The sequence below is a fragment of the Olea europaea genome, chromosome 6 (assembly GCF_002742605.1).
Source record: "Olea europaea var. sylvestris chromosome 6, O_europaea_v1, whole genome shotgun sequence".
Taxonomy (NCBI): Eukaryota; Viridiplantae; Streptophyta; class Magnoliopsida; order Lamiales; family Oleaceae; genus Olea; species Olea europaea.
Genome location: NC_036242.1, coordinates 781,825 through 795,734, shown reverse-complemented (window position 1 = coordinate 795,734; position 13,910 = coordinate 781,825). Strand labels below are relative to the sequence as shown.

At 33.4% G+C, this 13,910-nt stretch overlaps 1 protein-coding gene across 1 annotated transcript in view; it reads left to right on the top strand.

The window, feature by feature from the left end:
* The first annotated feature begins 8,391 nt into the window (after positions 1–8,391).
* The window catches only part of LOC111395410 (transcription factor SRM1-like), a 20,705-nt gene continuing 15,186 nt past the window's right edge, over positions 8,392–13,910 (top strand). The window contains exons 1-2 of the mRNA XM_023021387.1: positions 8,392–8,408; positions 8,761–9,378. Of these exons, the coding sequence (XP_022877155.1) occupies positions 8,996–9,378 (383 nt within the window). The 5' untranslated portion in view covers positions 8,392–8,408; positions 8,761–8,995. The remainder of the gene's footprint in view (positions 8,409–8,760; positions 9,379–13,910) is intronic.

Below are 13,910 nucleotides of genomic sequence, written 5' to 3'. Positions count from 1 at the left end.
TCCGTATGGGTTAGACCTTTAAATATCAAGGATACAAATTTCATTATAGGACTAAGTTTTTTATTAAAAGACAATGGAAGTATTACAATTACTAAAGATTTCTTACATTTACAAAAACATACCCTATTTACACCAACACAGACCACTTATTTCCCATCAGAGTGCATAGAGAAGCGTGATGGAAATAGTAGTAATAATTGTAAGTGTGAAAAAGAAAGAGAATGTCAATTAATAGAAGAAGATAATTTAGAAGAAAATATAAGAGAAGATGAATTAGAAGACATAGACTTTGGAACTATAGAGTTAATTGATAATGAAAAAATTTATGATATGCTAATAACAGAACAAGAAATAGAAAATTTAATTTCTAGATTAGAAAAGATGGAAATTATAGGTGAAAATGTTCTAAAATATTGGGAAAAAGATAAAATCTTATGTGAATTAAAAATAAAAAATCCAGAATACATAATTAAAACTAAGAATATAGAAGCTACAAATATAGACATAGAAGATTTTAAAACACATATAAAAGAACTCTTAGAATTAGGAGTTATTAGAAAATCAGATAGTCCTCATAGATCAGCAGCTTTTATAGTTAGAAAACATTCAGAAATTGTTAGAGGAAAAAGCAGAATGGTTATTAATTATAAAAGACTAAATGATAATACTATAGATGATGCTTATAACATACCAGACAAGACAGTTTTAATAAATAAAATACAAGAATGTAAAATTTTTAGTAAATTTGATTTAAAATCAGGATTTTGGCAAGTAAAGATGCACCCAGAAAGTATTATGTGGACAACCTTTACCTGTCCAGAAGGACATTTTGAATGGCTTGTAATGCCATTTGGAATTAAGAATGTACCAAGTATTTTCCAAAGAAAAATGGAAAGTATTTTTAATAGACATAGTAAGTTTGTAATAGTTTATATTGATGATATTTTAGTTTTTAGTAAAAATAAACAAGAACATAGAGGACATTTACAAATAGTATTCTCAGAATTTATTAAACACGGTTTAATAATAAGTAAGAAGAAAATGATTTTATTTAAAGAATTTATAGATTTCTTAGGAGTTAACATAGGAGAAGGTAAAATTAATTTACAACCTCATATTGCTAAGAAAGTTTTAGAATTCCCAGATAAACTAGAAGATTTAAAACAAATATAAAAATTTCTAGAATTGGTAAATTATGCTAGACCATTTATAAAAGATTTAGGAAAAATAGCAGGACCTTTATATGCAAAGACATCTCCTACAGGACAAAGATTTTTTAATGAAGAAGATATAAAATTAGTTCAACAAATAAAAGAAAAAATAAAAATATTACCAGAATTAGCTATGCCTCTAGATTCAGAATATTTAATTATAGAAACAGATGGAAGTATGACAGGATGGGGAGCTATTTTAATATGCAAACCCAATAAATATACTGATAAAAGTACAGAGAAAATTTGTAGGTATAATAGTGGAAATTATAAGGAAAAAGGAAATTTAAGTAGCATAGATGCAGAATTATTAGCTATTAATTATGCATTAGATAGTTTTGAATTATTTATTATATTCAAGAAAGAAATAACAATAAGAACAGATTGTGGAGCTATAGTTTCTTTTGTCAATAAAATGAAAATAGATTCAAAAAGAAGTAGTAGAAGAAGATGGTTAAACTTTATTGATAGAATTACTAATACAGGAATTAATATAGAATTTGAACATATTAAAGGTAGTGATAATAAAGCAGCAGATATATTAAATAGAATAATAATAGATAGAAACTATTAAATTTGTTTAACATAATTTCTTTATACAGATGACAAGGCCAAGGCCTATAAGACCAGGAATTCCACCAGGAAATTCATTTGCATCAAGACTATTACCACAGACTCCATTTAATCAGAACAAACCAATGTTACAAGACAGACTAAGGTTTGGAAACCAAGAACTCATAGTCTTTCCCAATAGTAATATTTCTTTTAAAATTTTACCGCATATTTCTTTATCTAGAGAAGAGAAATGTATCTTAGACAATTTATGGATTTCTTATAATAAGAATCCAAAAGACCAAAAATATTTTCTTGCATGCATGAATGCATTATCAGAACAGTTTAGTCAGAATAAGCAAAGGTTTAAATTTTATGTTGTCATTAAAGGAAGAACTTCAGGAATTTTTCATACCTGGTTAGAAGTTATAGATTGCATTAAAAATTTTTCAGAACCTATTTACAAAGATTTTACAAATTTTCAAGAAGCATTAGATGTTGCAAGACAACAGATAGGAATAAATTTTTATTTATCTCCTTCTTTGAAGAATTATTCAGACCCTCCATTAGATTTTTCTCCAAGTAAAGACCAGAATATTTTCTGCCAACATTGTGAATGTATGCAGAGAAATTTCAAAGTTATCAATGAAGCCAATCAGAACCTTTCATTAGAAAGAACTCAACTTCAAAAGAAAGTGGCCCAATTAGAAAAAGAGATCTTGGATTTAAAAGTCCATTATCCAACAGGTACTATGGAGCCCAAGAAGTCCATAGCTAGTCCAGCCCAAACGGTAGCTGGTAAAGACTCATCAAATCCGTTAAAGGTTGTGGACTTACCAAAAGCCCAACAGACTCAGGGGACTGTTGATTCTCCTACTAAATTAGATGATCAGACTCAGCAGACTGATAAATCTGCTACAGAAAAAGGTAAAGAGATTTGGGATCTCTTAGGACAGCCCAGTGGAAAATTTGATTATTTAGTTAAATATAGTCCACCAGAACATTTTTCCTCAGAACATTTTTCAAATAACCCAGAATTTTCACAAGCCCAAGAATTTCAATCTAGTAAGGGAAAAGAAAAAATGGTAGTCCAAGATAGTCAAGAATGTTTATTTTTTCAAGAATCACAAGATCCTAATCCAGATACTGCCTCTTTAGAAAAGATCTTTGAGAAAATTGAAAAACTCCAAAAACAATCTAAAAAAGATGAAGGGACCTCTTCTAGAAAAAAAGAAAAAGATTAAGAAGAAGAAAAATGATGAAGGACTAAAAGAACAAATAAGAGAAGCAGTTAACCAAGCATTCGAGACAATATTAAAAAAGAGCCATGAAGAAGAAAAAGAAATTGCAGAATGTCCAGATCAGAAAGAAAAAGATGAAGCTAGTAACTCCAGACTTTCAGATGAAGACGAAGATCCACATGAAGAAGGATACAATAATTCAGATAGTGGAATGTCATTTTCATCAGTGGCACGTCATAATCTCAGTACATAATCAGATCCTCAATAATGCAGAACAAGACAAAATTGATGGAAGAAAAGAAGGAAAAGCTGAAGATCCTTATTACATTACTATAGACCTTTTGATTTTTGAAGAAAGATGTCAGAAACTTTTAGACTTTTACGTAAATTGGTGGAAATTTCAAGATTCCTAAACTGTAGACTTTTAGACTTTTGTGAAAGTAGGAAATTTTCTTTCTACTTGTTAGATCTATCTTGAATTAGCCAGAAGTTTCTCGGTGAAACGTGTGCTCTTTTCAAGGATATTTTAGACTTTTTGCTCCCAAGAATTTTCCTATTTAAGGAACAAGTTTCATTCAGGTTTAGGCAGAAGTTTACAACCTGTGTACTCTTTGCTATCCAAAAACATTTTGAAACCCTTCTCAGAAAAATTCTCAATCCAAAAAATCATTGTATAGCTGAATCATCATTGTGAATATTTAAGGTATTCTTGTATTTCTTTAAGTTTATTTTAGAACTTTAGGGACTTCCCGAAAGGGAAATCCTTAGTTGTAAATCTTTTTAAAAGATGAATTTATAAATCCCTGATTTATGTTTTATTAGTTTATGTTCATATTTTTGTATTTATGTTTTAAGTAAATATCTGTTATGTTTCTCATTTCATCCTATACATAAAATAAAAGCATAACTTGATTTCTAGAAGCCATACTGTTCTTAGGCTAATCCCGAGTGACCCAAATGAATAAAAACTTTTGGCCGGAGTGAGCCTTTTTGATGTTTTCTAGAGATGCTGGGGAAAGGGAGAAATTAATCTAAGAATTTTATAAGGGAGTGCCACGAGTAACCTTATAAAAAGAAATCAGGTTCAAGTTTATATGTTATAGGTGGTGAAAATTTAAATGAAAAAAAAAAAAGGATTTATACATGATTCTTAAGAAAGATTTATAGAAAATTAAAGAGAGTACTGAGTAGGATTAAAGCTATTAAAAGTTAAACAGCCATCTTAAAACAGCCATCTTAAAAACAGCATACCCCCATATATATATATATATATATATATATGAAAAGAAGGAACATGAGACTGTGGGACGCAATTTTTTTGTTCGGAACTGGCTCGCACTTTTTTATGCGCAACAGGTTCATGCTTCAGGGCTGGCGTTCCCAGAAATTGAACCCCTGCCCTCCTTTATATGAGTCATAAGGTCAATCTGGTATTTTTCACCTGGATCCTAGTGTCCATTTCCATAAAGCAAAAGGATCTTCTTTCCTTCATAAGGAACTCCACAGTCCCAAAACACCTATGTAACCTACGGATGCCGCTGCATCTCCCATGGCTTTCTGCAACTCTAGAGTTAATTCTGGAGAAGGTGCTTCTTCCAACAACTTCTGGTTTCTTCTCTACAATAAGCATTGGAATCATTACTTGATTGAGAATTTTTCTGGATTAAGAAGAAAATAATAGTTATCAAAAAGGAGAATCATGAATGCTGTGATGTTCTGTTCTTAACTCGTGCAACACTTGAAAAAGTCTCTGTTGGAAGCCAATTGTGGCCCGTACTTTGCTCATGCCTTATTACGCGCTACAGGGTGGCGCTGCCACGAATTGAAGCCGTGATCTCGGATTGGCCTCAAGACTCCTAACGTATTGCCCTTGTGCACAAATGATCCCTAATTAACTTTCTATTCTTCTCAACCTATTGATTTATATACTTGGAGGAGGATTTGTGCAAAAATTCTTAATTCTCATATTTCTTCTAATGATATCATTTCCTCAACGGTTACTAACGACTGTCAAACAATTTATCATTGTTAATAAAATCAAATCGTTTTAACAAATAATGATATTTAACTATAATGTGTTTTCTTCTTGTTCCTTCTTGTTCTGTTTTGGATCATCTCTTTATTTAAAGATTTTCATCTTATTCTGTTTTGGATTACTTCTTTGTTTACAGATTTTTACTTTTATTTTAATTTTTTCCCAAATATAGAGTTTTCTAATAGTAGTGTCATTAACAGTTGGGAGTCGCAAACGAAATTTAACCAATTGGGATGGATGACATCAGGGCATCCAGAATCACAAGGTGGATGAAAATTTAATTTCAATTGACATAAAATATCAAAAATACAAAATAGAATCACTATGAGTCTAAAGTGTTGATAATGTTGAGGTCAAAATCTAGCTCAAGTTGTAAGAGTGAAGTTTTATCGATCATTGACCTGGTTTGAGTTTCATTTGAGAGGATAAGAGTGAATTGTGAAAAAAAAAAAAGGACAGATAGATGCCAAAAAAATAAATGTTCTACTAAATATACAATTTCTCTCTTTTTACGAAGTATGGATGAAGAGTTTTTCATTGAGTCTATCTAAAGATAATCATCTTAATGTCTTGTTTTGTAAAGCTATTTTTGTTGAGTTTAGTATTAATTCTTTCAAAGTCCAATTTTATAATGAAATGATATGCCAGTAACCAAAAAAAAAAAAAAAAAAAAAATGCTAGTAAAAAAAAAAAAAAAAAAAGTGAGAGAACTGTCATGGTTGAAGATGGCTTAAAATGATATTTAAGCAATAATGGAGAAAAATGGTGTCAAGAATAAATATTTCTTTTTCTTCTTTTCCCTCTAAAATATTTCTATCCCGTCTTTTTGGTATATGAAGTTTTGACTATGATTGCAAAGAAATATGGAAATTAATAAATTTTGCATAAACCTGATTTTAAGTAAATAAATAGGTAAACTGCTTAAGTATCTTTTTTATTAAAATAGATATACTTTAAAGGTAGAGATGGATGAAAATATCGAAAAAGGACTTTTTGCACACAAAATCAATACATTTAGGTGGTCACTCCAAGAACAAAATGTTAGGGACCATTTGTGCCAATTTTCCTATTTGATCATTATAGAAATATTTGCTGCATTTCTAAAAAATAACAAAATCTCCTCCTAAGATTTTTTGATACGTCGCATTAATTAACGGTGCAAAATTTTTACCATAGAATAAATTAAAGAGACACATATTGAGATATTTGACAATTACGGAAATATTTATTACATTTTTTAAAATTACCACTAAGATTTGTCGTCTACAAATTCTCCCCATTAGTCAACAATGAATTTGCATTTTCTAGTTTACCCTTTTCATATGCATCATCAAAACTACCATTTAAAGACATCTAAACTATATTTTTCACTCTTTTTTTTTTTTTATTTCTTAAAAGAAATACTGTAATGAATTAATCAATTTGATTGATTTGCAATCTATGAAGTGAAATATGTTTTCTTGTTCGTCCATTTTTTACGCTATAACATTATTGTTTTAACATTTGTACATTTATTATCTTAGGTTAAACTTAGAAACTTAAATTCCTCTAATCATAATATCAAGACCCTAATAAAAATTAGCATTAATGTCAAAAAATAATGGAGCTGGCAGTAAATAAGGTTCAAAGTTAATTTTCTATTCTTTTTCTAGTCTTTGTTTTGCATTAATTTTGTTGCCTTTTCTAGAAATAAAAAGTTAATTTTCAAAAATATTATTGAGTTGTAACCATTTGTAGTAAAATGAAAAAAAATGAACTTTCTTAAAGTTAAGAGGCAATATTTTTATTATCTAAATTGAAATTAAGAAAAAGAAAAAAAGAGGGTTTCTATCTAATATAAATTTAGGGTAAAATACTAATATGTATGTTATTTATTTATATAGTTATTGTTAAAATAGGAAAAATAATATGTTTTTGGAAAATAAAAAAGGTACACAATCAACCAGTCTGAATCAATGAGGCAAGTAGTAGAAAAATATGAGTTTTTAATTGTCTTTTCAAACCATCCATTTTCTTTCTTTTGTTGGCTATATATATTTTTTGTATGGCTACAGTGTTGATACTTTCATACCTGGTGAGTGTCAGATATTAATGGATGAATGATATTTATAGAATGGAGAAATTGATGAGCCACTCAAATAAAGTGGTCCCTTTTCATTTTCCTCATCATATTAGTTGTCATACTGACTGACTAGTTTTGCTAAATTGTTGGCAAAGCCCCACCTCTCTCTCACTCTCTCTCTCTCACTCTCAGTGTGTGCAGTTGTTACTTTTCTTGTGGGATGTTGATTTTTAGCTAAGCCATCAACCTCATTCAAGAATTCCTCTCACCCCATTTCAGTATATTTTCCATTGGCTGTCTTTTGTTACTAAATTTTAATATGTCAATGCATTAGTTCTTGTTCTTGATTGGAAAGACGTCAACAAGTACTCTACAAGTAATTTTTGAAATGGATAATTGACGATTAAATGAGAAAATTTAGTTGGAGGAAAGCTGAATGAGAATGATATATCTAAACATACTTATTTTTTTTTTTTTTTTTTTTTTTTTTTTTTACAAACGAATTGCAGTTGGAAGGTTGGGCTCTTCACTTAATAGATATTTTTAAACATACTTTTTTTTTTTTTTTTTTTTTTTTTTTTTGATAACCCAGGTGTCCCAGCTTAGCCGGACTAAATCCTGGACCTCTAGCCCCCGGCCCCTCAGTGACTAGTGGAGGTAAATCGCAGGTTGTGCCCTTGTTGGTTCCCAGGTTCCCACATGGCTTTTACTCCTTCCCCAAAGGGACCCTCCTCCATGGTTATTACATCACCAAGCTGCTCCAACCCTTCCTCTGGTTATTACATCACTTGGCTGCTCCAACTAGGAATCGAACTCCCCACACTTGGTTCCAGAGCCCCCCAATGTGATTGTTCTGCCAACTTGGATGTGCCCTGGGGGGCAAACATACTTATTTGTTGTTATTAAAGAGTTTGTTTGTTGCCTTATGAAGGGGTCTTTTGCTTTGCTTAATCATTTGTTAACTTAAACTATGATTTGACAACTCTCTATCAGTAATCTTATCTGCACTATGTTCTTCACTTTGTATGTGCTAGCACAATCTTTAATTAGTTGAAAATCTGTTGATTTTCAAATTTTTCTTAAAAAAACTAAGAGTGTACTCTTAAATATAAACTTTAATAATTTACTTTCTGAACTAATTCTCCAGATATCGTCTTAGGCATGGAAAGACTGTACTTTCACATGAACAGGCATAGCCATGATCCCAAGTGTCTAAATTTGCTTATGGAGTTTTCACTTTTTACTGTGTACGTATCATCACTTGGCAGTGGAAAAAGGTAGCATCACTTTTGGATTGTAAAAGTTAGGTATGATTCATCTTTCAAGTGGGCCTTTGCTGTAAAAACTTGTGCTATCAAAGATTGTAAATGTGTAGAATTTGAGAGTTATTGCAATTTGAATGCTTCTTTTATCCTTTTTGCAATTATGGGACTTTCTTTGTTGTTACTCATGGTAGTCTCTTTCATATTTTACGTTCTTATGCAGTCATTATTACCATCATAGAGAATTCACCCCACCAATTAAAATTGTCTTTTATGTTCCTCGCTGCCATTTATTTCATTTTTGCTGTAGTTATGTTATTCATTTATGTTTGATTTTATAATTTTCAGATATTTCTCATGGACTAACTAAATTTATTGCCTCTTTCTTCATCAATAGGATCAGAATTTCACAATAGTCCAATTCTCGAATTTGAGGCAGATTACAATCGAATTCATCAGCATTTCCCTTGCTTCTCAGGCTCTCTCAGTGATATTTATTGCGAACTGTCTCTAATAAATTTCAGCTGTCCATGTTTTGAGTCTTTTTGCCCTTACTCTTTGGCTTTCCCTCTTTGGATGCTTTTCCCGTAAAACATACAGATCCGAAAATACAAGATTGACAGAAAGGCCCGATGCCAACCGGTGAGTCAAGCACATCTGTGTGGAGTAGAGAGCAGGATAAGCAATTTGAGAAAGCATTAACAACTTATCCTGAGGATTCTTTAGATAGATGGGAGAAAATTTCTGCTGATGTTCCAGGAAAATCTCTGGAAGAGGTTAAACATCACTATGAACTTTTAATGGATGATGTCAGCCGGATTGAGTCTGGCTGCATACCTTTGCCTTGTTATAATTCTTCTTCAGATGGTGGAACAAGCTATGCTAGTGATGAAGGAGCTGATAAGAAAGGTGGGAATTTTGGGCACTTAAATGGTGATTCAGGTCATGGAGGCAAAGCTTCGAGGTCAGATCAGGAGCGGCGCAAGGGGATTGCTTGGACAGAAGATGAACACAGGTGAAGTTTTTTGGTACTGTATGCCCCAACATGGACTTATAAATATAACATGCTCATTCTTGGTTAGTGCAATTTTTCTGATAACTGAGGTCTAATATAGTTTTGATAACGTGAACTCACATTGTAAGTTAGTTACTTTTTGTTGACAGTGTTAAATCAATTTTGTGCTTTTTCTGTTGTTCTTTTATGAAAAATCTAAAACCTCTAGTTTTTTAATTTATGTTCCTGTTTGTCTAATGGGACAATGCAGTCTTCATTATTTGCTTGTAGATCACTACTATCAGATGGCAAAACAGATAATTTTTACTAACATGGAGGTTGTATAGTTTGAATTATTGTGTACGTGGTCGAATAAAACTTGACACATGTCCTCGGAAAATAACCCCGTGTATCCTTAAAAGTTCATCCTCGCTTCTTCCATTCTTGTGCCTGCGAAGAAGTAAAACCCGTGAACTAGCCTTTGGAAACTCCCCGAGTTTGTCTTCTCCTGTCTACAATTTATACCAAGTTTTCAGTCTTGCAGACAACTAGATTAAGATTGATTTGGGGTTGGTGGGGGTCCGGGGGACTTATCCTTGAAAATTTAAGCACCTATTTCTCTTTTAGATCAACCTTTATTCTACAAAACTTAAATTAAGGTTTCTTCCAGCAAAAATTGATTAGGAATCCTCGGAAGAATTGTTTTATCCCCAATATAAATTTCATAATAATCTTGGTTGATTGGAGTGAAGTCAGAACTTTAGTAGGCTTTGTGAGAGTTTTTTCTCATAATTTTAGTGGGTCGTCATGAGAAGTTGGCTAAATTAAACAAGAAGGGTGGAAAAAGTATGTTTGTTTCTATTAAAAGTAAGTTTAGATAGAACAGAGTGAGATGTTCTGTGTAAGTTGTGGGAATAGTACTACTGGTGAACCACGAGATAAATGGACCTGTTCGTCTAAAAGGTTATGAGTTTCTGTGGTTTGATTCTTTAGATTACCTTTGATGGAAAGAAGAGGATTCATGTAATGCATTCAGAATTTGGCTTAGCTCACTGCTTCAGTGTCAGACCCCATAATCACTAGAAAATGATGAGAGGGGTCACCAGGTGCCTTCAGACTTTCATCCAATGCTTAAGTTAATTTAACGCTGGAGAGCAAGGGAATTAAAAGCCTGTATCTGTGTATTAGCATGTGTAGAATAGGTTATGTATGGGAGAAGAAATCTTCAGTTCAGCTAGGGCCTAGGAGAAGATTCATGAGAGGGAACTTGTTCGAATGTGTAGAAAAGGAAATAGAATCCCTTTGGGAGATATGAGTTCACAAGCAAACGTCAATGATCTTCTTGTGATTTAACATGTTTTGGTATCACTTGGCAATTTCCATAAATTGAGGAGTTCCAAGATTGAGTAGGAACATGAACCAAGCAGCCGAATCCCCTTTTGAGGCCGAACTGTTTCTGCTTTTTGGTGTACCGCGGCGGTGGGTCATCAAATATGATCTCATCTGAGTTTTTTATTCCCAGAAAGACGTCAGCTACTAAGTTTAGGAGTATGCTGCTGTCAATTTGTTACACCTGTGGATATGGTAACTTGCTAATTCTATAAGAGCTGATCTTGGTTTACTGTACTTTTTTGCGCCTGGATGAAAGTTGCGTTTAATTTGCTATTTTTTTGACCTGTCTTCCTGGCTAGTTATCTACTGAGCTCCATTTTATGATAGAGGAAATGACGAAGAATTTAAGTTCCAAATATTTTCACGATATGAGTGAACCATAAATAAATACAATAGAGGGGGCATAAATGACCTCCAATCAAATGTATGAAAGACGAAAGTAGTAAATGAGGGGGGTACTAATTCTGTGCAAATATGAATTTAAAGAAACCGAAAAACCTAAAGACTCCTGAATATGAGAAGGCCATATCTGTCAATCTATACAAGGGCACAAAGTCGTCGGGACAAGGCTAGAGGACTATACTACTGATAGCAAAGCAAAGTAGATCCCAACCCTCTAGGCAAGTGAGTCAGCAATATGATATCCCCCATGATAGATGTGGAAAATAGTGTTACGATCAAAGGAAAGAAGATGCCTGATACGTTTGAGAGTAGCTTGGGTAGACCATGGACCTCTACCATGGGTGATGCAATTACGGCTAAATCCCCCTCTATCCATAAGTGCAAAAGTTCAGTCGGCATGCAAGAAGTACCCCACAAAGAATGGCTGTCAACTCAACCTCAAGCATAGGGCAGTTATGATAATATGAGGAGAAGGCACCAATACAACATTGATCCCGATTGATATCCTTACCACTAGCAAAGTCATTCCGATGCATCAATCAGTATTGATCTTATAAGATCCCATCAGTGGAGTATGTCATAAAACCAAAATAGGAAGGGTAGGTGGGGGAGGAATTGAGAATGTAATTTAAGAGGCGGTCAAAATAAAATGCAAGCGAGAAAGCCAATAGGTTTCCTATTTGTCCATACTCTTGGTGCCATTTTGTATCTTCAAACTCCCAAAAGGGAAAACTGAGTTATGGTTCCGAAGTTATCTATAGATGCAGTTGAGCAGCTCTTCCATCATTCTGAAACTGAATTGTGGTTCCTAGTTTTTACAGAAAAAACTGAAATGTCATACTCTTGACTATATCAAGTTGTTAGTAAATGACTACTTGTGAACTCTTGAAATCAATTGCACCATTCAAAAATTAACCTGAATTTTGCAAGTTTTAGAATATTAATTACTAAGCTCAACTAGCAAATAAACATGGAACTGACATAGCAGTCCATAAACTATGTTACTGTAAACATTAAAATTCATAATAGACAAATAAACAAAATTTTGTTTGTTCAAATAACGTTGAATACGTCTAGAACCTTAGAACAAGCTTTGCCATGTATTTGTTGAAGTTGGTAAGAGATTTTTTTCTTAATTTTATGGAAAAGTTTTAACTTGGCCAGACGGAAAAAAGTAGACATGGATTGAATTTTGACACAAATATGATTTGAGAGTTTAAGGATTGTACTATGCTTCATATTGTTGGAACCGGGCTAGTATGTGAGCGGCAAAATGGTTGTTTGTGAATGAGACAAATCAAATAACGTTTAACCTGCACGAGCGTAGTTAAACCACAATTATATGGATGGAAATGTAGTATCAAAGCTTCAAAGTGCAAAATAAGAAAGGAGAAGAAGAAGAAAGGTAGAATATAATCCGAAGCGAGTGATGACACTTTCTCCTTAAGACAATACTACCCCGCTATGGTGCTCACAATTGATGGCACTTATCTCCCAAGATACAATAGATTTTTAATCTTGTAGTGGCAGCACTTCAAACCACAAGAATTGATGAACTTTCGACAGAATTTTCCTCTCAACAAAAGAATGATATGAAATGAAGAAGAGAGATTTTCCAAGAGAAGAAGAGTGCTTAATGCAAATTATGAGATGGTATTTCTTTAAGGACGTCCAATGGGTCCTATTTATAGAGGAAGAAGGGGTATGGATGAAGTGATGCGGGCCAAATCGTGTATTCTTTCAAAAAGAAGCAACAATTCATTTTCGCTAGCTTTTCACTAGATTTTTCGCTCAAGCAATATTGTCAAAATTCGAACAGAAACTTTTCACTTGATTCTTGTTGATCCGTCGCTCGAGCGATGGGGATGTCACTCGAGCAATGGGTATCCTGGCCAGTTTCCTCTATTTTTTCTCCTAACTTTGGACCGCAAAATCCGAAATTGGTTTCGAGATTCCAAATATACAAGTTGGTTTATTACCTTTGTAATTTGACCATCGAATCGAGTCCGAATATTCAACCAAAGTAATGAAGTATCCAGGCTCCGTTTAGAAAAAACCCAATTGGTAATATATCTATGATTACTACTTGTATCATAAATGATTCCTGTTTGGGTTGACGCATTAGTCACACCTTCGATTTTTGATTTTTACTAAACCAATTTCCAATGCATTGTCTGGTAATTTGATTTGAAACCTTGCTACATGTATACTATGGTGTACACTTTAGTTTACACTTTGTCGTGTGATATTATCCAATTGGATAGTTTAAATTTCAAACAGTTTTCCTATCCAATTGACACTTGACAACAAAGTAAATGTCAAGCAACGGGTAAAAAATTAGTGTACAAATAGCAAAGTTCTTTGATTTGGCAGATGAAAGCCAGTGCTTAATGTTGCGTGTTGTCACACCTGTCCTACCCACCTGGGCCAATGGCCCACTCATCCTGATCCACGTGGCATTCCTGTCGAGGTGGCACACATTGCCGAGGTGGGTTCTATCCGAAGTCCTTCAAGCCGAGGTCCATCCGCCGAGGCTCCTCGATCCGACGCAAGCGTGTTTGCCGAAGTCCAACTACCGAGGCCCACGACCCAAAGCATGGAACCTGTTGAATGTAGCTGAGGTCCTCAAGTGGAAGTATTTGTCAAATGGTCGAAGCCCCGAAGCTGATGCACGAGCCTCTTAACCACAAGGAGCTTCCTCCACAGTCACTTCTCCCAAGAGATCGCCTGCTCAGAGATCTTATTCGAATGACTGATGG